The sequence below is a fragment of the Gymnogyps californianus genome, chromosome Z (genome assembly GCF_018139145.2).
Source record: "Gymnogyps californianus isolate 813 chromosome Z, ASM1813914v2, whole genome shotgun sequence".
Lineage (NCBI taxonomy): Eukaryota > Metazoa > Chordata > Aves > Accipitriformes > Cathartidae > Gymnogyps > Gymnogyps californianus.
This window is the reverse complement of record NC_059500.1, coordinates 56,266,174-56,291,435: the sequence shown is the minus strand read 5'-3', so window position 1 is coordinate 56,291,435 and position 25,262 is coordinate 56,266,174. Positions and strand designations below refer to the sequence as shown.

Below are 25,262 nucleotides of genomic sequence, written 5' to 3'. Positions count from 1 at the left end.
AAGAAGTCCTGCAAAAGTGGCCACACCATGAAACATAAAGGAGATGGTAGAGAGGGAGAGTTAAGAAACAGAGAAGCTTTGACAAGAAATCTCTTTTTCTGGCTTAATGAGAAGCAGTTCAAAGCACAATTTTTGTACTTTATGTAAGGAGAGTGAGCTTCTAAAAAAGAGAAAGGCAGTATCAACAAAAAGCTTTTTTATATCTTCTAAGGTATACAAATCCATTGTGAGCAGATGGCATGTACATGGCCTGTTAAGTTGGCTGTATGTGCATTTGCCGAACATCAATAAGCAGAATGCTCCCAGAGTCCTGTGTTTTTCCCCTTAACTGCTTGTATAGTATAAGGGGGAGATTTTGATGTCTCTTCCCAGCGTTGGGCGCTTCTGGCAGTAGGTGAAGGGTAGTCAGTTCCAAGGCCCCTACAAGGTTGGAAGATGTTCCTGGTACAAAAGGGCAAACTGCGCCTGTGGGAAGAATCACAGGGAAGTAAATGGCATTTCCATGCTTGCTCTGTAGGGTTTTCCTGAAGACGGGAGTGCCAGAACTTGTAATTGTAAGCTTTGTGGACTGGAGACTTTCCTTGTAGTGTGTCAGGCAGAACATAGTTTCAAAAAGTAGTATTCTGGAGCGTTACCATAATGAATTTAGGGTCCCAAAATACGATATATGTATTATATTTAGACCTGTTTCAACTTTCCATTCTTTTAAAGCAGTGGATCTCCAGCCATACTGTCTCCACAGAGGATCTTGAGCTCTCAAGAATAGCTGTGTAGAAACTGCTACGCTACATTGTGGAACATGTCAGTAAGATGGTAAAGGCCATTTTGAGGCATGATGTCATCTGCTTTCAGTGCTCCTCTTTTTGTTCTCTTCTGAATACCTCACCCCCCTCCGTTAACTGTCAGACTTTAAAAAATCCTTTCATCTCCTAGGATCCCAGCAGAAATTCTAATCAGAATGCAGAGCAGTTTCAGCCAGATCAAAGACCCGTCCTGTCTCACTGAGATGTCACTATTTCTCACGTCAGGGTGTTTTTTGTATGATGGAAACATTAGCATAATGGAGAGAGGTTTTGTGGTGAGGTAACTCTGCTGATTCTGTGTGTACATTTTATGGCAACAAAGATTTTCAATGTGTTTGAAAGCAATTGTGGAAGTTTTATGTTGAGATTCCTCAGGAAGATTTTTAACTGCATTAGTCCTATGACCCACTGTGTAGAAAAAAGTATACACACTGTCTGTAAAATGTAAATGTTTGTGTATGCATGTGCTCTGCAAATACTTGCACAGTCTACCTAGATTTTTTCATTGCCGTTCCTTGATTGATAATTGCTTTTTTGAAAATAGAGTTATTTCTGCAGATTTCAGAATTTTATCACCTGGGGTCAGTGGTTGATTATTATCAGAAAATGGGACAACAGCAAACTATTATAAGTTATTCTTAGATATGCTGTTATATCTTTCATGGTAGCAAGTTACAGTTTTGAGGCCCGATTTCAGCCATTAAATCATTTTGGAACTATAGTGGTCTCCATATATATGAAATTGTGCTTATACCTTGTAATGCTAGTGTGTCAGTAGTTAGTCCAACATCACATGCAAAGTAAGTTTCACCTGCACTGTCCATATCTGCATGTCTGTTCTCTGGGTGCAGAAGTTGCAGGTTTTGACACTTTCATGCCAATCAAGCAGTCTAGCATCTGAAAAGGTTCAGTTACTCTAAAGTAATAAATGATCACAATGGACAAAAAAAAAAATTTACTCCTGAAATACACTTTGCATGGCATTCATTCCCACTAATATGATATTTTGTTTCTGTGTATAGATCTACAGGATGTAATGAATACCATTAACCTGTTCCAGCACAAACAGGAAAAGAAGAGATGTAGACACAATCCTACAACATACTTAATTCTTCCTCTGAGATGTTTTCATTGTCCTAAGGCTGTAGCTGACATAGACTTTGTCAGTTCATCAGGTCTTGGCTTTTGCTCCCTCCATAGAAGTATGTGGGTAAAAAAAAAAAGAGATATAAAAATAAATGAGTCAGAAGTATCTGCCTGAATATTGTTCAAATTATGCAGCAGTTCTATTTTGAAATGATATTGAGAAGTGGTGGAAGCGTCTGAGAGAATAATACACTTCGTAGCCAGAATGGTATGTTTTACCAGTTTGGACACCTGCCTCAGCTGAGCAGTCCAAAGTAACTTCATTTGCAAAAGATCTGGGCTGCTCTTTGGCAGGTTGGGAGACACAAGAAAGGGAAGCACCAGAGAGGTTTACCTCATTAGAATGTTCTAGTAATTTGCATCTGAATGACAGAAATACTTGTGTTTAATGTTACTGCGTTATGGTGGCCAGTGTGTGATGCTGCTTCATGGGAAGAACTGTTGGTCACTCTCCAAGCCAGTGCTGTCAGATGTAAGCGTTCTGGTCTTGGAGACTCCACGGCTCTTCTGGCTCCAGCATTCACTCATTTCTGCACAGAGGGGCACATGTGTGTACTCTCCCTGTCACCTTTCACGGTTTCTCTATTGTGTGTCCATGGTTTGTCAGAGCCTGAGCTATAGGAATCTTTGGAGAAAATAACTAGCAACTACATTTCAGAACCCAGAGCCAGGTTTCAGCAAGCCTAATCCTGTAGCCACATCTCATTCAAGTAGGTGTGCTCAGTCAGTGTAACTGTGCTGTAAAGTGGGGGTGAACCATCAATAAAGATAGAACACTGAAAAGCATTCAGAAAGATCTCTTCCTGTAACGCAGGCCTTTTCAGTCGTCTGCTTTACATAGTTCATCTGTCCTTTTGTATACGCTTTCCTTTAAGCTTGGCAGAAACTGGACAATTTTCTAGGCACTGCATATAAAAGTAGAAAAAGTTGGAAGACTTTCCTTCGACACTAATCTTTTCTTTTTTTCATGTTGCCAACACTAAAGGGGATAAGTTTTTGGATTTTAAAAACCTTTCTATTTAAAACAAGGGAAAAAGAAAGATTCTTCTACAAACAGAATGCATATATCAACCTTAGGGGGCAATGACACCCCACCCCCCCCCCCCCAGTATTTCTGGAGCAGATAGAAAGGTAAAGCCAGTCAGATTCAGAAATGGAAAGAACTGACTTAGTCCACACCCTATGTAGATACATTTTTCATTTAGCGTTGGGAGAAAGGCTTTCGTTACTATTCTTGCAAGAAAAGAATATTAGCAGAATTTTCATATCTTTCAACCAGCATCTTTCTTGCCAACAGCTCAAAGCATTCTATCTAGCAGATAGTATTGGAAATAGACTGAAGTACAATGTGAGCAGTAAGTATTTAGGACCAGATCTCGAGTGTTGTACTCATCATATGTTGAAGGAGAAAAGGCAATTTTGTCTCGAAATTTGACTCATACTTACCTTAAAGGTCAATTTCGCTATATCCAGTGGCATTCTAAAGGTTGTTTTTTAAATTCCTGCACCAGCAAAAAGCCTATCTGGAGACAGATCTTGCGTTATATTTTAGAAATACTGAAAGTCTAGACAGAGGTTAAATTGCAGCCAAAAATGTAAAGAGTGAGCTGTTCCTATGAATACAAATGACCAGGATGGAGTAAAGCCTTTTATAAGCTTCAGAATTTAAAACACAAACACATGCAGAGATCTATTCCTTTGCTAGCTTTGATAACTAATAATTGTAAAGATACACTTAAGAATTAACCCCATCTGGCTTCCCCTGAAAGGAACTTCAGGTTCCATTACAGCCCCTGAGCAATAATGGCAGCCAGAGCCAGGCAGCAGCTCCAAACCTGTGTAAACAGAAGACAAAAGTTATTTTTTCTGTTGAGTTCCCTCTCTTACAGCTTTCCTAACTAGTGTTAAACAGTACAGCAATCTTTTCCCTTTAAGTAATATTGAAGATGGCAATTACTAGGATAAAAAGCTGAATTTTTATTAGGCTTACAACCATACCCAGAGCTGCCATGATCCCTTCTTTGGGAACTGCTAACTTTGTAGTTATTGTATCCATCAACCTAAATCATTCCTTTATGGTGCAAGTATTTATTCCTTTTTGAATCAAAATAAATACAGCAGAAAAAATAATGATGAACTACATTGTTAAGGAATAATCTTGACATGCTGTAGACCAGAGCTGTCTTATTACAGATAGGTTGATTAGAATTAGAATTATTTGAATTGTTGAATTTTATCTCAGTTTAAATCAGCAACCAAGAAACCTTAATTCAAATAAAAGCCTTTAATCATGTTCATGTTTATAATTTTATTTATCTTTCTAAAGAAAGCCTTATTGTTGTTTTCTGGTAACCTTTTAAACCATTTTGATTTTCTTTGGAATGATTGTATTAAATTTGGAACCATTTTTTTGCTGAGCAAGGAGACTATCTTGTGTAGGTCCTTACAAGGTTAGCAGGTATTTATTTACAGGTTTAATTTATATATTTGATTATCTTTAAAAAAAGAGAGAAGTGCTTACCAGAGTGCTATTTTTCATTGATGTGGAAACTTTCTTGAGAAAGGAACTTGAATGAAAGTATTACTTTTCTGCAAATGTATACATTTTAATAATTATGTAAACATTAATTATGTTAGATACAATATGGAAAGCATTTATCAGAACATGTTTTGCATTTAAAACTTACCAGCTACAGGAAGTGTTGGTTTTATTTGGTGAAATGAACAGATTCTCAAGATGTCAGGATTTTAGTATTTGTAGGTGCCAGTTTTTATTGCTCTTTTATTTAGAAGAGGTAAGCATGCATTCTTGCTATTTGCAGTCACAGGTTACTCATTATTGAGCTGAACTAAACATAACATAGGAGAATAAGGAATATATTATGATTGCAGCTGTAGAAGAGGCAACAGTCATTAAAAATTCTGGTTTCAGTTGCCTAGCTAGTAACTTTCTCTAGTCCATGGTATCCTGCTGGTAAAATTAGCTGTAAAAGATATGTTTCTTGAGGAAAAAAAGATATTTAATGCAAATTGTTGAATTGGGGGTGTGTGTGTGTGACCAGTTTATTTCAAAGAGAAATTCTTTTAACTTTTTGTTAGCTTTAACTTGCTGAGTCACACTGCTGAGTAGCACTGGATTATGATGTGAGCAAAAGTGGGGGTAGCCATTCAAATGAAAACGATAGGCCATTTTAACTTCATCTATTTTCACACATCATGTATAAAATAACAAAATAGGCTAAAAATGGGAGAGCATTTATCCTGTACTTTGGGAAATATAGGGGTTTGTGCTAGTGCAACCTGTGTGTACTCAAAATGCTGAACAGTTTAAATGTCACAAGACAGAGGAATAAGTACAAAGTCAAAAGGCTTCCAGATCAGGCAGAAAATTTCATAGGAATGCCAATGGTTGTGATTATTTTACTGTAATCAGTAGTAAGAGAGTAAGTAAAGGCAATTTATGAGATAAGTTATGGTGCTGATTTGTTGCTATTAGCAATGGTTTTCTATGGGGTGAATCAGGGTGTTCATGGCTTAGATGGACTGTGCAAGCAACTGTGGATGAGCTGCTGGTAAGATGAGGACAAACATTTTATTGAAAATGAATTTTTAAGAACAGGATGAGTATTTAGAGCTTGAACATGGTTTTGACTTTGTCAGTTTTATTCTGGAAAAATTTAAGTTAGGAGCTGGAGAGGAAAGATATGCAGAAAGTAGTGTTGGCTCTCTAGTGTCCTCATGTTGGGTATAGGAGCTGCATAGCCTGCCACAGCTGTTATGTTGAAATTACATCTTGGGTTGAAGGTACATGTTGTAAAGCTGATCCACTTACCTGGGTTTACTCAGGATTTTCTGTTTTAATTGTTTTCTCTTATTTGTAATGAAAAGTAATGCTTATAAGTGGGACTGGAGATCCACTAAGAATGTGAAATGTTTTGAAACATTCCAGGCCACAGTACATTGTAGGTTAGCATGGAAACGGATTTGTCTTTCCATTGATTTTTTTTTTTTTTTTCTTTACAATGTTTGAAGAAAAGTTTCTCCAGGAGACTAATATGAGTGCTAGTAATACCTATACAGGCAGTTTCATGACACTGTTGGTTTTCTGCTATGGAAACAGTATCAGCTCTTGCAGGGTGCATGGAAGCAGAGCTGGAACCAAAGCATCTCTCTGACATTTCACTGCATGAGAATTCCTGTTCTGCACCACCTTTATTAAGAAGATTGTCAGTATGGTTGAATGATGGCAAGTCATGTGCTGGTTTTATAGTGTAGACTGTTGGAGAGAAGGACAAAGGCACTAACATATTTTTTCCTGTGTTACCTCAGCCAACATATGAAATACGAGGCTCTTGAATTTTCAGTGAGAACTCCTCTTCATTTTACTGTATACAAGGAAAAATCCATATGATCTTAAATTTAAACAACTTGTTGTATATAAGCTTGCTGTGTTCCACAGGGCATGTAAGATGAACACAGTCTGATCAAGCACGTAAAAAAGGCCTACACCATCTTACTGGACTTCCTAGTAGTCAAGAAAAGTGTTCTGTGCTTTGTTGGTAACAGTGAAGACGTTCAACTTGGTAATGTGATCCAGTAGAGTATCTGTTGTGTTGTGCTTTGAGAATATCTGTGATTTTGATGCATGTTGCTGCATAGTATGTAGTAACAGGTAGGTGAAAGCCTTTGGAAATTGAAACAACATTAAGATGACCATGATAAGGGATGAAATAATGCACCATAGGTATAGATCTGATCTTCTTTTGTTCTGTTATACACCACTATAGAAAAAATGGTTATAACAGAATCAGAATTACTTTGACAGGGAGGAGAGAGACCTACTTTAGCATACATCTTTCTTTAGCTTATAAATGATTGGGAATGTTAATTTTCAAATAGCTGGCTGTTTTTATTTACAGAAATGGGTGTTTATGCTTTTGTAGGACTGGAAATGTTTGATCAGCAATCAGTTATCGAGACATTTAGAAAATTATCTGATTATATCCATCAGGCTGTAGATTTCTTTTTGGCCCCAGTAATAAAGAAATTTGAAAAGTCAGTTTACGTTGCTTGATTCCAGTGGTTCATTTTTTCTAAATACTTCCGTCTTCTTCAGAAACATTCACAAACATTACAGTGCAGAACAAAAATGAAAATAAGCAGGTACATTTATTCAACTTGTATGGCTGCTTATTTCTGCATACACATTCATGCCTGTGAAAAAGTGTTCTACTCCCTAAGGGGAGAAGAAGCTTGTATGGCAAACAGACCCACAAAACAATGCTTTGCTGTAATTGAATAGAGGTACTGATAAACAAAGGTCACAGTTTAACAATTTCCTGGCGTGATTTCTGAGGTTATTACTCTCTCTCTTTGTTTTCCAGAAATGGGGAAATTAAGGTGCAAATTTCTGAATGTAAGATGCCCAGTAGCAAAGTGAAAAAAACAGTTATTCAGGGTGCCTATTTCTTGGGGGTTTTCTTTTTTTTTTTTTTGGTTGTTTTAGTGCTGCTTTAGTAGTGAGCTATTTTTAAAGCTGGATGCTGCAGATATCTATACTGTCTGCTGGAATGAGGCCAGTTGCATTTTCAGTGCACTCCAGTCACTGTGCTCAGCTACCTGCGACTGTTCCTTCTGGCAGAGTCCCTGTTACCTCTTTTTCTATTTCTGTTCTTTACTTGGTAAATCTTTGGTTCCTAGGCAGAATAATACCTTCCTCTTTTTTTTTTTTTTTTTTTTTTTTTTGGAGTGGGGTGGGGTGTAGGACAGGATGGGGCGGGGGAAGCTTAGGTAGAAGCCAAAGGCCCTCGTACCAGCTGATGATATCCCCTTACATATTTCCTAAAATCCTGGTGTGTCCCCTGTCCCAGAAAGAGAATGTCCCCAGGCTTTTCAGCTGCCTCCTTGTCTCCCGTTTGCTACATCAGTTTGAAAGCCTGAGGGGCTCTGTCAAATGTGGAGTTGGCCATTTCAGGAATAACACTGCGGCAGCTCTCAGCAGTTCATTTCCATCTTCACCACCCTGACAGATTTTGTGGGACGCTGGGCTGCACATCCTTGAAAGGTGCTAGAGTTGTCCTTGTCTCCCAGCTTTAGTCTAATTAATGATCCATGCACATGTGTGGTGTGCCAGGTCCTCAGCAGATTGAGGCAAGTCCCTGGTAGCTGGGGGAACCATGTGTTGTCTCTTTGGACCAGGTAAGGATTTGGCCCAGGATCTAGTTCAGGGAGCATTTAAACAGCCAACAAAGAATGCTTTCTTCAGTTTGTTGTTAAAATTGGAAAGGGGTATACAAGAGAGCAGCTGGTAGAAACTCCTGTTTTCTCAGCTGTAAGTGTAGACACAATAAACATTCCTTCTTCCTCTTGCTGAAAAATGAACAGGGATTTTGATCCCCCACCCCCGCCTTCACTGTAGAGCTTGTCTAGCTGAAAGTGCATGGATTTTGGCAACTGGCTTTGCAAGCAGATTTGCACCTTTATGAGTAATATCTTTTTCCAAGAATTGGTGTGGATATAAAACTGGCTTTAATCTCTAAAGTCAACTTTGTGATCATCCTCTTTAAATTGTCATTTATTTAATTCTGATCTCTCCTCTTTCACTACTGTTTTCATTTAACAAAGGGGAAAAATACTCCTTTCTTCAGTCTAATCAGCCAATTTCTACTTAGTTCCATTAGGGAGTGAACAGAGCAGGGCTAAATCCAGCCACAAGCAAAATAGATGGCTTCTGGCAGCAGACAGCTGGGAGTAAAATGGACAACCCACCCCCCTCCCTTGCCTACACTGCCTGTGCCAAAGCTCTGACAAACCAGACTGGCTGCTGCTGCTTGTAACTGGGGGTGGACAAGGTATAGCAGCTATTGTGAGAGCATGACAGAGGAACGTTCACAGCAGGAGTGGTACACTCTGCTTTCTCTGCAGAGGGGCTTCTTTTTTGTCTTCCATTGAAGTTAGTGTCCTGCAGCAATCACCCCTTTTTGCAGAGTTTCCCTTGTCCAGGTTAAATCATAAAGCAGCAAGTTCATCTTATGTAAGATACTATTGTATTGTTTTGAAAGTCATGATTCTTTGGAGGAATAAAATAAAAAAAGCCAGACTGAAACACATCTGGTACATAATTGCACATAGTTGTGTTTTCCCGCCTCTTCTGTCTTCTCTGTTCTCCTGTGCAGTGGGTAACATGACATGTATAAGCCTCCTATACTGTGAGTGCCTTGGAGAACTGGATGCTTCTAAATGTCAGTTTGGAGCCTGAATACAAGATCTGAGTAGGCCACTGCAACAAGGCAAAGTGGTGGGGCATCCTTGCCTTGCGTGATGCACTGATGCTCATCAGCAGAGGCAAAGCCAGTAGTGGGTTATATTTATAACTAACAGTCTTGGCTGTGTTCCTTTCTCAAAAGGGGAGGCACTATAAAATATCCCTTTGCAGTTTGGAATCCTCTGCCTGTTTTGAGTAGCACAACCTCATTTTACTGCGCAGCTTGTACCTACCTAGGGTAGGGTAGGTACGCAAGGGAACTTTTGTCCTACCGTACAAGCAGTACTTAGTGAGTACCTACTGTCTCTTTAAATAACAGATCTGATGGTACAGTATTTTTCTGAAAAGAATAAAACAATCACAAAGCTGGTAAGAGCCCACAAATTTCGAAGTGCCTGACAAAATGCTTGAGTCAGTTTTGCCATGTTTATCCTTGATTTGCTTACTGGCCCATGTGCTTGACATCATATGCAATGGAATAAAGGACATTCCTGTCCCACTGGGCTTGGAAGAAGTTAGATACACTAAGAGATATGCTAACTAGAAGTTAGCCTCTGAAGTACTGTGATTGTGTAACTTACTGTGGTTAGGGAACAGTTAAAAATGTATCATGAAGGATTCAAGGATTTTTGTTTTTCATTGCTAAAAATATTTTTCTCAGGAAATTGCATGGTTGGAAGAACAAAAAAATATCAATAAGCTGTTGCTCATTGAGACATGACATGAAATGTAGATGGATTCATGGTGGACTGTCCGGTAGCCAAGACCTGGCTATACACCTGTGGTTTACTTTTTGGAAATGATTGCCTTTTTGACAGTGGCTGTGGCTGAAACTAGAGCTGAGCATCAGGTGATTTGTCCCTTCTGTTGCAGGTGTTTATGCTTAATATGAAAACGTTATTTGTTTACCTTGACAGCTTATTGTGTAGCTCTGCCTCCCCTTTGCTCATGGGGTGCAGAAGGACAGCGATGCACAAGGAAATCAGATTCTAGCAATGAAGAATGAAAAGGGCACAGGTCGTAGGTCAAAATTAGGTTAACTTGAATTGTGGGACTACGGCAGCAAATCTGAAAAGGTGAAACCTGAACTGTGCAAATCCAGTTTTTGAAATGTTTGGCAGCAAATGTAGGGTTTGGCTCTTCCCTTGCTTAAGTTGGCTACTAAGATCCATTCAGTATTTGTATTCCTGCAGCACTCTCTTGCCAGCACCTTCTTTTTGCTTAGGTTGCATGTGGTGTGAAACTGAACAACTCTGCAGAATAAACATTTTGGCTCATATGCTTCTGTATTGCAGCCTTTTATACTCAAGCCAGAGGAATACATTGCTTGTAATCTGTGCAAGTTCAACAGTGATCAAACTGAAAAGTGTCAAGGTTTGTGTCAGTGGGTGTAACGTTACCGTAGTTTGAAGCTAGTATGTGGTGTATTTCTGGGTGGGACTTCGTGAAGCATAAAGAATTTTAGTAGAATAAGTGGCAAATGCAACATTGACACAATGTGGACTCCAGCTCTCAGTGAATTAGGTCTCTGACAAAATTATGTTAATTTTGACTCAGGTTAAATTTAGACTGTATATTAGACACTGTTAAAAAGTTGCTGTTTGCAGATACTGTAATAGCAATGTCTAGTTACAGGCTGGGGTTTTTTTGTGCTCTTAAGAAGTCATTATTGGCTTTTGTTGACAGCAGTTGTTATGCATACCCATAAAATGTTCCTTTTTAATATAATGTGAAAAGGGTGTACTGTCATAGTTTAAGCTTAGCACTAGAAGGCAGAAACTCCTGAACGTTGGTCCAAACTCTGATTCAGCTCCCTCTGACACTGAATGAACTATTAGAAAACTTGGAGTCGCTGTCTTGTCAGCTTGAAAAGCCTTTGGTGCTACATCTCTGTCCACCTTGGTTAATGGTTACTGGAACGCAGGCTTCGCTGTGGCATCCCTGCAATAGTTGATGGCTAACAGATGGAGGTTTTCTAAAGCATCTGAAGTCATTTATTTATTTTTAAAAATAAAACTTCTAACTAGCTTTGAAGCAATTTATTCCTTAAAATCACATAATCTTACCGATAGCCCTGGTTGAAGAAAGCCCATTGCATAAGTACTCTTTGGTACCCAGAAGGTTTTAAACTTACTTCCAATATGCAGCTAATGGGAACTAGCTTTCTGCTAGAAACTGCCTTTCTGGCAGTCTTTAGCAGGAGTTCTCTGTCACTCTGCAAAGTGAACCAGGTACAAAGGTGATTTCAGCAATTATGAATTACAAATGGCCTTTCACAAACATTTCTTTTTCATTTTGAAAAATTAATCCAGTTGATAACTTGTGTACCTGCTTTCAGACAGGTGGAGAATTAATTGAAGTAATGATGGGCATAGCTGGACTAATAAAATGGTAACAATCAAATCAGTGCTTTACTTATATATGCCATTTTTTACATCCTTTGTGTTAATCAGTTTTTGGAGACATGAGTAAAGATTCCAGCAGAGCTGACCCTTTGTTGAGCTCTACTACAGCAAGTTTCAGCCTGACACACTTAGAAATTGTTGAGATTCAAAAATCTTCCCAAAGCAAGAAATGTAGTGTGGTATACGGTTCTTAATTTCTCTCTCTATGTTTTTGCATGGCAGGATACCAGGAAAAGATATAATTCATGGAAGAGTTGGTTTTAAATTAGACTTTATTGTGGTTGCATGGGGACAAGGAAAGGCACTAGAGAGCATCTTATCAGAATCACTATAGCAACAGCTCACCCCATCATTCCCTGTGTTTTCCTCAGCCTGTGATAATCTCTGTTCAATCACTAGATTGTTAATGACATTTATATTCGAAACCAGTCATTTCAACTGTAAGCCCAGAAGTATGTTTAACAGAGAGAAATTCTAGGAGCTGTTCCTTTACAGTCAATAGTTTGGGGAAATGTTGGGCTTTCTATTGTTGTTGTTATTATGACAAGACTTTTCCTTTTTCATGTTAACTGTTGCTCTTTGAGTGAATTTCAGCATTATGATGAAAGTAGTATAGATTCTTCATGTGTGTGAGAAGAAGATCTGATTTTCCTGCCTGTCTTTTCCAAAAGGAGTGGGAGAGCTGGAGGGTGTTGGGTAACAAGACACTCTATTATCCTAGGAGGAGAAAAATAGAAATACTATATTAAAGTGTCTGTTTATTTGGTTTCTTTCATTGGGGATGTATCTCTAAGCAACAAGAAGTGAAGCCAATCTCCCATGCTGTTCACCACCTCATTCTGTCTGGACCATAAAGGAGTAAAGCCAAAAAGGGGGGTTGCTTGTTTCATAGTTCGCATTTGAAATAAAACTTCTGAATGTCGATAAAATGACGCGGTTTTATTTTCTGCATGAAACTAAACCGGGCACCACCACCTTTTCTCAGCAGCAATATTTGTACCATTACAATGTTCTTTTCTCTACCAGTCACACTGGGGATCCCCAAATGGCCAGTTTTAGCTTTAGTGAGCTAACTGGCAACCTTCCCTTTAGCCTGTCTTGTTTAAATATGCTTAGAACAAGGAACCATGTTGATACTGGATTTGTAAATGTTAAGACCTTTAGTTGCTAGCTAGACAAGGCCTGTAACTGATGTCCTGTTATGTCAGGTTGAGGCATGCAGATACAGAAGAAGCCAAGCTGATACAGAAGAAATCCTGACTCGTGTTCTTTTGAGAAGTGGACTTCCATTGGTGTCCTGCTGGGGAGTGCATAGTTCTGGAGTATTTTGAATCTACATGGCTAGAGGAGCTTTTTAGGAAACGCATGTAACAGCCTGGAAGAGTTTTCCCGGGGACAAAGAGTGTACTGAGAAGCAGTATGTTGTTAGAGCCTGGGCTTTGCTTTTTCGGTGTGGTTATGAACTAATTAGTATAAAGATTTGAGGCATTCAAGGCAAGCCTGTGGGATACTTAAGTTGATTGAGTTGTCCGAAGGACTCCTCCTCTGTGTGCTTTGCAAATGCTTCTAGAGAGGTTCAAAGCTGCTTGGTGTAACCTGATGGCAGAACGTTGGAAGAGCTGCTCCACTCCAGTTCTGTTATGTTCACTGCCTGTGAGTGGAAGGACAGATAAATAATTCAGGTACTTTTCAGAGCCAGGAATCCCAATAAATTGCTTCAAACTTTGCTGTAGGCTCTGGATCTGTTGCTGTTACTGTTTCTTTTGTGGTAGTTCTTATGTCTATTTCTGTATAAGAAAAGCATTTCTTTTGTGCTGCTGTAAACTGCTTCTCCATTCATACATTGTTTTGAAATTTATAACTTTTATCTAGGATTTTGCAACTGGTTGATGATACTGTTTTTTCTTTTTAACATAATAAGGCTGTTCCTTGTGTTGTACTTACAAGGGTGCCTTAAATCCATCAAAAGGAAGAAGAGCATTAGTGACATAAGAGATTGACAACAATGGGCAGAAATGCTTGTTGTATCAGAAATTCAGCTTGTCATTTGTTAATCAGCTCTAATAACTGGCTGTGAAAGTAGCTAGGTTAATAAAGGGTAAACTAGATTCTAGCCGCTATATGGTTGATTGCTGTATGTGATAGTCATTGTTAGAAAGAGACTTTGTAAAGCTGAGCTTTCTGTGCAGGAGGGTGGTTTTGAGCAATGCAATAGCTACTCTGAGACTACTGAATGGTGAATTCTGTCCCTTCAGTTGTTAGGAGAGAGTGGTTACCAGAGTGATATCCTGAGACTTCCTAAATAACTGCGTAGTATATAATTCTACCCAAAATATCTACTCTCCCACATCTGGTCCTTTTACCAAGCGTAAGGGTTAAGAAACAGGTTAACCTGTAACATGAGAGTGGACAGAAATAAAAGCTGAATGTAGTGTAACGGGAAAGCAAGACCAGATACTAAAAGTATTCTTTAAGTCTCCTGTTCAGCCTTGATGTTTGACTGTGCTTTTGTACTGTAGTTTCTCCGTATCTAAAAACTGATCGTTTAGGCCTGAGGCTGCATTCGTCAGTGGTGTTAGACCTCTGTGCAACTCCTGAACAAAAGACGCTGTAATACGCGTTCATGTGGAGGTGGAGCGAGCCTAGTTTAGAAGAATTAATTTTATGGTCAAAGCAATCAAGAGCTAAATCAGTTTAAAATCAAAGATCAGGGAAAGTCAGTAAAAATTAAAACAGAATAAGGGCTGAATGTGGGCTTTCTTCAGGGAGTCTGCAAACCGCTTTTCTTCTTGTGTAAGAGCACAGTTCTGCCTCAGCATTAGACTATCGTCTGTTATAATTGACTCGTCTAATTTTTTTAAACCTGTCCTGTTACTGCTTTTGATAATTGATTTCTTATACTACATATGCTAGTTGAGTTTTTTATTTCAACACAAAAGGAAAGAGTTCCCTCTGTTTTTGCTTGAGTGTAGGCTGTTAATGCATGAGGTATTTCCTATAGGACTGATGTGTTTATACATGAAATTTTTAAAAGGATGCATTCAAAAAAAGGTGTAGGCTAAGATGCAGGCAAAGAAGAGAGAGAAAAGTTTTGTTCATGTTTAAAAGGAAATTTCAATTACCAAAGATTTTTTCCAGGGCTGTTGCCTTTGATGCTGACACATGAGCAATGCCTCTGGGTGCATTTAAAATGCAGATGATTTTTCCCAAGGCCTGTGGCTTGAAGTGACAAACAAAGAGAGAGTTTTGGGTGATGTTTCCTTAGCCTTCCAGTTTCCAAGCTAAGCCTGCCTGGAATCCATTTGATCATTATGCACTGTAGCTTAAAAAATGTGCCTGGGAAGAAAAAAACATAGCATTGCCAAGGAGCTTCACAGCCCTGTATGACTTTTGTAAAATGTGGAGTGATTTTGGATTCATTCCATTGAGAGAGCTTCTTCTTGGCTCACAGAGACATTTCTTAGGATATTTATTCATTTTAAGTCTCCTTACATTTTGCTTCAGGACTTGTTAGAATTTTAAGTGGATGAGAAGAAATCTGGCAGTCTCCCATCCTGATTAAAGCAAAGGAACATGCAAACCCATATTTCTCTGTAGTTCTAAAAGAAGTAAGAGAGATCTGAAGTATAGGTGGAAGAAATTTGTTACAGTGACTACCACTAGGTAGGTTCTCTCCTTTCCTGGACTAGATCCTACGAGGGGACTAGCAACATATGAAACCTTTTTGGTTTTAACTCTGAGGAAAGCACAATAACACGTCTCAATGATTTATATTAGAAATAATGAAAGAATGGAGATTGCTCAGTGTCCTTCTGTTGTTAATTTCTCCACTTCCTTGCAACGTGGCAGAAGATGGTACAGGAATCTCTAAAGCATAAGAACAGAGAAGAACATTATAGTACAAGAGGTTGTATTTAAGGAGTTGGTTTTATGTATGGTGATGCAAAATCAGCAAAGCAAAATGCAGGTGAAATTTAGAAAGTCTTGAAATCTGGAGGCCTAAGAGATCACACAGTTCTGTGTACTGGGTGTGTAGATCATTACAAAATACTTTCTCATTAGGTCAGACAAAGTTGGAGAAAGGAAGGGGACTCTTGTTCCTGTTTCATGGATGAGGGGAAAAGAAAAAATAGTGTATTGCACAAGGATAGCCTCTGGCAGTACCAGGGATTGGATCGACCCTTAAGAAAGCCACAGAGTACAAAATGGGAGTTTCTGGTCAGCTTAGCAAAGAATTAGAACAGATCTGCTGAGCTGGCTTTCCCTCCGTACAGCAGAGCTGTTCGTGGTAGTATATTACTTCTGCGGCACCTGCTCTTCTGTCATCCAGCAAATTTTCTTTCACAGTCTTCCTCATTTGTGACTGTCCCCAAAGGAATGAACTCCCCTGTACCAAACCTAGGGAAAAGAATACAGTCCAGCATCTTGTTGCTTCTGTTTGTTCTCAGGGTTGCTGTATTACTTCCCTTGAGAATACAAGGTATGTGAAAGCAACACTAGAGTGCATCACCACTTGATGGCAGCAAACAAACTTGAAAGACCATTTAAAATAAATAAATAAAGAAGGGAGGCAACTCAGCTTTTCTGCAGTGTGGGAGGGCACCAATAGAAGTAACTCGTACTTGCTGTATTAGTAGAGCACTCCATAAAGCACTCTCAGCATCTGATAAACTTTTCCATTGTTCAGTTTCTTTAACACAGCATGAGTACTTTAGCACTGTTGTAAGTAATAAGCAATAGGGCCTCGTGCAGGAAATTAGTAAACTAAAAATGTATTCTTAGTCCAATGTGCTGGCCAGTTTGTGAGCAAGAGTGTGCACTTGCTTGGCTAAAAATGTTCTGGTTGCCTTGTACTGAGGCTATACACTCACTGTATCTCTTCCAAGTTATAATCATTTTGCAAGTACAAAGCAATGGTTTGATGAAAATCAAGTTTCTGGACTGCATCATTTGAACAATTTTCCAAAATATGGGGAATTCTAGTACCATTGCACTGGGTGCTGTTAGATTCACAATGACCTTGATATTTCAGGAACTCCGTGTCTTACAGATATTCCTCTTCTTGTTCCCTGTGGGGACAGATGGTCTCAGTTCAATGACTGGCATGATGACCGTATTGATTCTTTAGCAATTAACATTAAAGCGTACCAACAGGGAGTTCCCCTAATACTGTTATGGAAGCTTCTCCTTGTCTTTTCTGAACGCATTATAAGAATCTTGTGCTTCTCAGGTTTTTATTAGTTCTCAGAAAAATGAGTTTCAACAGCAGACATCTGCAAGATAACCTCTCGGTCTTTCCATTAAACATACAGCAATTGCTAGAGGCTTCCTTTATTTAATTCACTCTGAATCCTCTGCTTTCTGTAGTTTTAGCTTCCTTCTGTCTTTTCATCTGTCCCTGAACATATTGCCTTGTTTAATTATATCCTGTTTTGTGTTTCGTGGAGAAAGAGAAGGAGGAAGATGTTAATGCTTGTCAAAATGACCAGCAATCTCCTCTTTTCCCTGATTCCCTTTCAAATAAAAATGTCTGCCACAACATTTGGTTAGTTTGTCTAGGTTAGCTGTAAAAAGAGATACTCTGTTGGCTTCTCTTCTCAGGTGATAGAATAGAGCCAGAGCTCATCCCAGCATTATATGGATCAGAAACAATTAAAGATTGCAGCGTACCTGTTGCCCTTTCACTTCCAATTCTCCTTCTACTATATCATGGATTAATGGAAGTGTGTAGTGTTGAGGGACCATGTACATGCATATGTATTGCATTCTTGTTGACATGGAGACAGAAAAAATTTGGCACCAGTCCCTTCTCTTCATTCCCAGGCAACTGTTTTGTAATTAGTTATTAGAATTAACTAGAAAATTCTTTGGCTGAGAAGCTGTTTGCTTCTTATTTGCATAGTACCTAGTGCAGTGGAGACCTGGTCTGAGCCTAAAGATCTTAATAGTAACATACAGTAATTGTATCTGATAGATCCTGTGGTTGTCCGTACACAAAACACACTCCCAAATCAATCCCAGCCGTACAAAGCTCATGTGAAGATTTTGTTAAAAGAGTTCTTATAACATGCCTCTGAATTTTGTGCATATCGATTCCAGAAGCTTGTGTTGATTGAGGATCAGTTTCATCCTGTTTCTAGATGGCATCGCATCACTGTTAGGCCTTTTACTGTCCAAGTGCAATTTGACTTTGAAACCTAGAAGCATTTCACCATTACAGTAGGCTGTAGCATTCCCAAGGTGCAGGAGGTATTGGAGTGCTCTCTCTCACTATGGTGTACTCAAGAGAATAAATAAAGCTCTGCAAAAAGGTGAATATTCAAACCCATTAAAACCTTTGGGTGTTGGTTTTTTTTCTTAAATGTTTGCTTCCCTCCTGTGTAACTAATTAGTAGGAAGGATGCCAAAGATTGTATCAAAAGAAAGGCCCAAGTCTTTGAGAGCATCAGTGTCATGTTTTAATAAGACAAATCTGTTGTTTTCCACTTGTGAAACAATATTAACCATTTAACGAAGCAACTTTAAAAGATACTGGCAGCTTTCTTGCTGGGTGCTGGTGTTGCACTCTAACCCATCTTAAATGGCTGGTGAAACAGTCTGTAGCAATTAGATAATTGTTTCATCAAAATATGATTAAATCCAAATGCCTGTAATTGATGCTTCCTGTAAGCATTATTGAAACAGGACTTTAATGAAAGCAAGTATACATTCTTGCTGTTCCCAATATTTGAACTCCAGAGGGAAGAAAATGGAAAGCAATTAGAGCAACAAAATGGATGTTTGTAATTTAATATTCAAAGCATGCTTTTCTTTTTCTTTTAAATTCTAATTTAATGGGGAGATTTCATGTGCCACTTACGAAACCGTATATTTAGACTTTGTGTAGTTGTTTAGCTCCGCTTTTGGCACGGATGTCTTCTGCATTCTGAAGGCTCTCTAGGCTGCAGTACTTTTCCAGGCTTGATCATCTGTGTACCCCTCAGACGTGGGTTGCAATACGCAGAGATTCACTGAGGGGGAAAGAGAGTTGGTGGCCACGTTAATCTGATAAATGTTCTGGAAAGCATGCTCACTCAGATGGAAGAGCCAACCTTGCCTCTAAATGGTGCTGCAGCTTGGCTTGAGGCTGCAAGCATCTGCACATGAGCCCAGCTCAGTCATCGGCATTTTCTACAGGAAGTGGCAGTCACTTCTGCGCTGAGGACTGAGCCCATTTTTCATGCATACAATTTGAATTGAGAAAGGTTGTGTGCGTCTCTTGTCACTGGGGTGTGAAATTCAGCCCAGGACCAAGGCAGCAGCTCCTACCACTGGACTCTTAGTTGGTTTTTGAGTCTTTGCCAAAGGTGAAGCTCCATCTGCTTTTTGTCACCACTTCTCCAAATGCAGAGCAAAGTCTGTATGTCTGAATAAGGATGAAATAAAAGAGGCTGAACTTAAAAGGATTTAATTTTACAAATCGGTTGAGCACTGGAGTAGCTTGCCTGGGAAGACTGCTGAAGCCATGGCATGAGGTGTCTCAGAACAGGTTAAAGAAACATCCGTCGGGAACAAGGCAGCCGGTGCAGGGGGACAAGGGAGGGCTCTCCAGCAGAGTTTCCCCTTGCATGAGGCATGCCTCACTGATAAAGCATTTCTAGAGCAAATGAAGCATGCAGCAGCCCAGCGATGGTCTGTGCTGAGGCACAATGAATTCTTAAGTGGTTGAAGTGAGGCATGAGTTAGGGGGGGTGGGAGACACCAGATTACACAAGCTCCAAAGGTTCAGACCCAGCTGTATTTTGATGTAATTCTGATACTTGCTGATGTCATCAGTCATGGAGCACTGTTGCTCTTTGACAAGACCAGCAACAATACAACCTTATACAATCAGAACGACAAGGTTAAAAAGTACTACAGTGTTTATAGCAATCTCAGTTGGCCTTCATAAATATACCAAGCTATTATTTTATGGTATTCATCTTCTCAGGGGAAAAGCAGTAGGCTTTCTGGAAAGTGAGAAGTTTAAAATATTATCCATTTGTGAAAAGGTCAGATTCCCCCTTCATACACACTATTAAAGTGTGTCAAAGTTTTGTTTCTCTTACTTGAAAGGGCTAGCTGGAGCTCTTTGGAGAGCAATGATTGACTGCAAAGTCAAATACAGGCACATTTATATTTGAGATCATGAAAGGCAGGGGTTCTGAAACTCAATAGCTTGTTGATTACAGAATTTGTTTCTGTGATAACAAAGAGTCATATTGTCACGTGGACCGTTTATCATCCTTTAGGTTTCGGCATAGTCCAAATTGCTGGTACTTGAGAGATTGGACCATCCACAGCTGGATCAGACAGTGCTTAAAATATGGTGCAGAAGACAAAGCCTTATACACGTTAAAAAACAAGGTAAGTTTTTACAAGGAAAAGCCATGAATATAGTTGATCGGCTTTTTGAGACAAGTGTGGCTTACCTGGAATTCCTATTGCAGCCAGGTCCTGTAGACTGTGGGTTTAAGTTCAGATATTTGTTTGTCAAACCAAAGATTAACGTTGCACTTGAATTTTAGCTAAAGCTCTTTACAGCTTTTATTTCCTCTTCTTTCCCAGGAAGCTTTTTGTTTTAAACAGTGTTGGTGTCCGAAACATGCTAGATGCAGGAGAGGCGTGAAAACCTGGTAGGCAATGCCCCTCCTGGTCCCAAAGGCTCAGATAAAATGCCAAAACAAATCCAGTACATCAAAAGTTAGAAGGCCTACATCACGGGAGCCGTGCTAATCTCCTTGTGTTGCTTAACTAACTGCCACTTTGCAGCAGTGTGCAATGCCATGGTTCTGATCTTTCTGATACCTGCAGTGCTATGCTTGTAGAGATTTGAACAGCAGATCTTCACACTGGTTTTTTTTCCTTCTTCTATTCAGGTTCAGTACGGAATTTTCCCAGATAATTTTACATTCAATATTTTGTTGGATTGTTTTATAAAGCAGAAGAAATATGAAGGTAAGAAAATATGTACCAATTCTGCATCCTTAGTTGTATGCTCTTACATCTGCAGAGCCTTTCTTTGAATTAAAAACTTTTAGCCGTATTTTCTCTGAAGTCACCTTAAAAACATACCTTCTCCTTCCTTTAAACTACTTTTCTGCATGTTTATATCTCATTTCTTTTGGGTTTTTATTCATTATATAATTTTGAAACACATGCACTTCACAGTTTCTACTGTGATTAATCCCATTCCAAATGTAAATCAAATTCTCCAGTTTTTACAAGTCTGACTTAACTCCTATGATGTTGTTAGCATTTATTAGTGACAATTAGAGTGTTATAAGAATTGAAGTGCATGTTAGTAGAGTTCGTCTTACCTACATTTAGCTATTCAGAATGCTACGTATCTAAACTGTTTGTCTAGACTTCCTGCCTGTCACTGGAGAGAGCCAGCTATGCTGAATTGCCATGTCAAGGTGCCTGTCTTTCACTGTTGGCTGTTTAAGTGTTGAGGTGAATAATCCTCTCATGTTTGATGACAAATATTTAAGATTTTCATTTCACTGCAAGTTTTCTGGTACTGTAGACTTGCAGCGAGCTTTTCTTTGCATAAGCCTCTTATAAAACAAATAACTGAAAGGAACAATAGAATTGCAGGACTTGTCTGTAGCTTTTATCATGAAGGTTTTGCTAAATGGCAAATCAATACATGTATTTATTTTATTTTGAGAGCCCCCCTGTCTGTGAATTCCCCCTTATTCCATCCATATTTCTTTTCTGTGACAGGCTCGAGGCCTTTTGTTTAACAAAGTGTCCTTCCTGACAGGGAGTGTTGCTGGAACTCCCTGTGGAGCTCCTCAGAGCACTGTTTGCTGAATACAGTGAGTGCTGTGGGTGATCTGTGACAACATTTCTGCTCCGTTGTACTCTTCTGTCACCTTAAGGGCAGTGAATTTAAGCCAGTCTTCTCTTGTTTGTAATTTAAACACAAGAACAAAGAAGTCATTTTTAGGGATTTTTTTAAAAAAAGTTAATGATTGAAGGGCTGAGCAAGGAAGAGCCAATTGGAGAGTGTAGAGCTAAGATGAGTCGGGAAAGCTCCTTCACTGTGATCTCATGCTATTCAACCCATTCTTCATTCTCGCAGGGTGTTTGAATAACTCAAGCAAGTAAGACTAGTTCTATACTACTAGTCATAAGACATCTTTAACTTTCTCGCTAACTACTTCAAAACATACTACAGCAATAAAGTATTGGTGAACATGAGTGGGTGCGAAAGGGAGCTGTGTAAATCTGCACCTGCTGATTGTGTATTGTTTTCCTCCGTAGATGCTATGTCAGTAGTAACAGAGATCATGCTGCAAGAAAGTTTTGATGAATTCTCAACACAGCTTCTTTCTCTCTATGTTTTACACCAGTACCTGGCAACCAAGTCTGAATATACGGTAAGCTGACCACACTCAAAATGATACACAAAGCCTCTGTTTCTAAGTGTCATGGTGCAGTCAGTTGGGCACTCAATCTTGAATATATTTTACTTTCCCAGAGTTTACTTGGAAAAAATAAATACGCCTTTTTTTTCATTATTTTTACAACTGCAGAAGAAAGGAAAAAAAAGAAACAACAAAATATGAAAACCATCAAATAACTTGTCACCCCTTTTGCTCCTTTCTCTGAAAGGGAAGGTGTGTTGGGATTTTCAGATGTAATGTATGCGCATTGGAGGGTTATGAAATGGCATTTCAGTTCAGTTCAAAGAGGGCTCTATCAGTTAACATAGAAAAACTGTTGTCCCCTATTGTATAGGACCCTGTTAAGGTGAGTATTGCTCACCATTAGAGCTTGGTAATGATAATGTTGCAGAATTATAAAACATTTTCACTAGGATTTTTACTATCCCATTTGGCTTTGGGTGTATTGTTTCTAGTATGTATTTGTTTTAAAACTAAATTCGTTACATCTCTCCTGTCTCCAAGGATTAGGGGTTTCTTATTCACATCTCGCTTGCTTAGGGCCAACATGACAGTTCAGGCTCTTGGAAGTGGCATTATTCTACCTTTGCAGAAGGGGCTCAGTTAGGTATCAGAAAAGGGCTTTGCCATGTCCATCACTTTAGGCAGCTACTTTTCATGTAGTTTGGCACAAGCCTTCAATAGCATGTTGTCGTACATAAGGAAAACACTTGAAGCCTCCATTTGTCTTCCTTGAAGCATCTTCCAAAATGCATGTTACAGATGCCTTAAGGTTTTACTCAATTGCGTTGTAATGTCAGTTTTCACTATAGAAAACAGATGTGCATTTACCCTGTTCTGTATTCTGCTTCATTCCCTAAAAGTCAAGTATGCTTGATCACTTGTATATGAAAAGCAGAGGGACCAACATCTCATTTTCCCGTTGTGTTTGTCCGTGTTTGTGTATCCTCACTGCAAAGACAAGCACTTGTCAATATGTGTAGCATTTCGTGAAAAGCTGAATATGGAAGCAAGGGTGGTGTGGACACATGACACATTTAAGGGAAGCATATTTATATAGCTGTGACTTATTTAATATGCATTTTGGAATAACCCCATCCAAAGACAGCAGTAAGCCATTTTTTCATATGTGTATACCATACAGAGCATCATTCAACACCTCATAATGCTCAGTACCAATTTTCTGTGTTTGATTTAAGAAGTGGGGGTAGACAGAATTATGAGATCTGCTCAGCTACTCCTGAAAATCCCATTCCCTTTTCCCAAGGTGTGAGACAGGTCAGCCAGTATCCTGTTGCAGACAGGCCCTTGGCCGTAGCTTAGGGTCCAGCAGCCTGATGAAATGTTTTTTAACTTTGAGAGCTGAATCTTGAGCAATCTAACTATGTTAGTCCTTAGTGTGTATAGCAGTGGTGATAGAGAACTTCAATTTTTCTGCTGTTGTAAACACCACTGAAAGCCTGACTGGTCTTGGCTCGCCCCAGAAAGTTTCCTCCTTGACTGCTGCAAACAATCAGTATGATTGCTACCTTCCCCTGCAAAGGTGTTAACATTGAATTCTTGCAGTTCCTCCAGCTCTTGGAGCCAAATGGGCTAGCTCCCAAAAGAACCTAGACCGCTAAAAGCCCTGTTTTTCCGGTTGCATCTGATTTTCCTGTAACATTCAGCTGGAGTGCTGAATTCAGCACGAAACAGCCCGATCTCCTTGTATCCCTTTTCTGGGTCAGACAAATACCTTGCCTGGCTGTCAGGTGATGGTATTTTGTGTCAGATGATAACATGCAAATTCTTGTAGCACCCGAATGGAGACACAAAAAAATGCCATACCTTGAAAAGACATCTCTGAATAATGCATTAAACCAGAAGGTCGAACCTTAGTGCTTTTTAAGACTCGGTGTACCTCAGGGAATTTTTCAGAAGGCTTCTTCCTTTCACCAGGGATATTTGTTTCAGGTCATGAGGTAATAAACAAGACACTGAAGTACCCTGCCACAAAAACCATGTGTTAGAGAGTCAGGCTTCCTCCAGTCTATTGCCTGTAGTAACAGAGATCATGCTGCAAGAAAGTCTCTCTATGTTTTATACCAGTACCTGGTAACCAAGTCTGAATATATGGTAAGCTGACCACACTCAAAACGATACACAAAGTCTCTGTTTCTAAGTGTCGTGGTGCAGTCAGTTGGGCATTCAATCTTGAATATATTTTATTTCCCCTAAGTTTACCTGGGGAAAAAAAAGTTTACCTTTTCCTCATTTTCTTAGCAATGGGAGTTGTTCACTTGCCGTAAAGAGGCATTTATCCTGGATGTTTCTGCTTCTCTGGTCTTGAAAAATGTACTGTACTATCCCATAGCAAAACAAAATTCACACTGCTCTTGTGGTTTTAATGTACTTACTGATTGGGTGCCCTTCTTTAGCCATCACTGGTGGTCTGGCTCAGACAGCTGGTCCTTCTCTGTAGCTGGAGAGGCAGCTGTACTTTTAATTCTGGGGCATACAGTGGTCTTGTTGAGTTGCATATGTTCTTTTCACAGTGCAGATTTTGGACTCAGAGCAGCCATTAGCGGCATATTCATCTCTCGGCATTTTCCTGTTCTAGTGAGGGATGTATCTTACTACATACTTAAAACAAAAGACTGGTCTAGTACAGAAGCCATGTCATTTTTTTCTTCAGCAGTGTTAGCCTGAAGCAAGTGGTAGGACATACAGGACAGAGACAGAGCTTGGCCAATGTAAATCAGTGTAACCCTCTGTCCTGAAGGAAATGCATTGATTGACTTCCATGCAAAGTCTCAACCACTCACATTTTACTGTCTTCTGGAAAGAGAAGTGTTCCTCAGTATAATGTGTACTCTTCCTCAGGATATACGTACTGTAACTCTGAACACTAGACATGTTTAATGATTCTTTACTTTATTGCTAAGACTTCTGATGAAAGCCACGTGTGCTGTCTTTGGCTGCTGCCATTTTATGTTTGTGTTTGTCAAGGAACATTTACTTAGTTTACATTATTTGCAGTGGGAAGAGGAGAGAAATCTTGGAGCATCGCTAGTGCTTACGGGCCTAAAGCAAACAAGCACTGTGGGTTTTAGCTCCCAGCTGTATGGCTATGCATTCCTTGGTGAGTTTTACCTCCCTCACAGTCATCTTTTCCCACTTGTCTTCAGTGGCTGAATTAAATTGGCATCTTTGCTTTATTAAAGTGTAATCA

The 25,262-nt window shown here is 39.3% G+C and overlaps 1 protein-coding gene across 1 annotated transcript in view; it reads left to right on the top strand.

Moving 5' to 3' along the window:
- Positions 1–25,262, top strand: part of MRPS27 (mitochondrial ribosomal protein S27) — a 49,873-nt gene that overhangs the window by 13,580 nt on the left and 11,031 nt on the right. The window contains exons 5-8 of the mRNA XM_050913284.1: positions 19,889–20,003; positions 20,516–20,594; positions 21,909–22,024; positions 25,070–25,172. Of these exons, the coding sequence (XP_050769241.1) occupies positions 19,889–20,003; positions 20,516–20,594; positions 21,909–22,024; positions 25,070–25,172 (413 nt within the window). The remainder of the gene's footprint in view (positions 1–19,888; positions 20,004–20,515; positions 20,595–21,908; positions 22,025–25,069; positions 25,173–25,262) is intronic.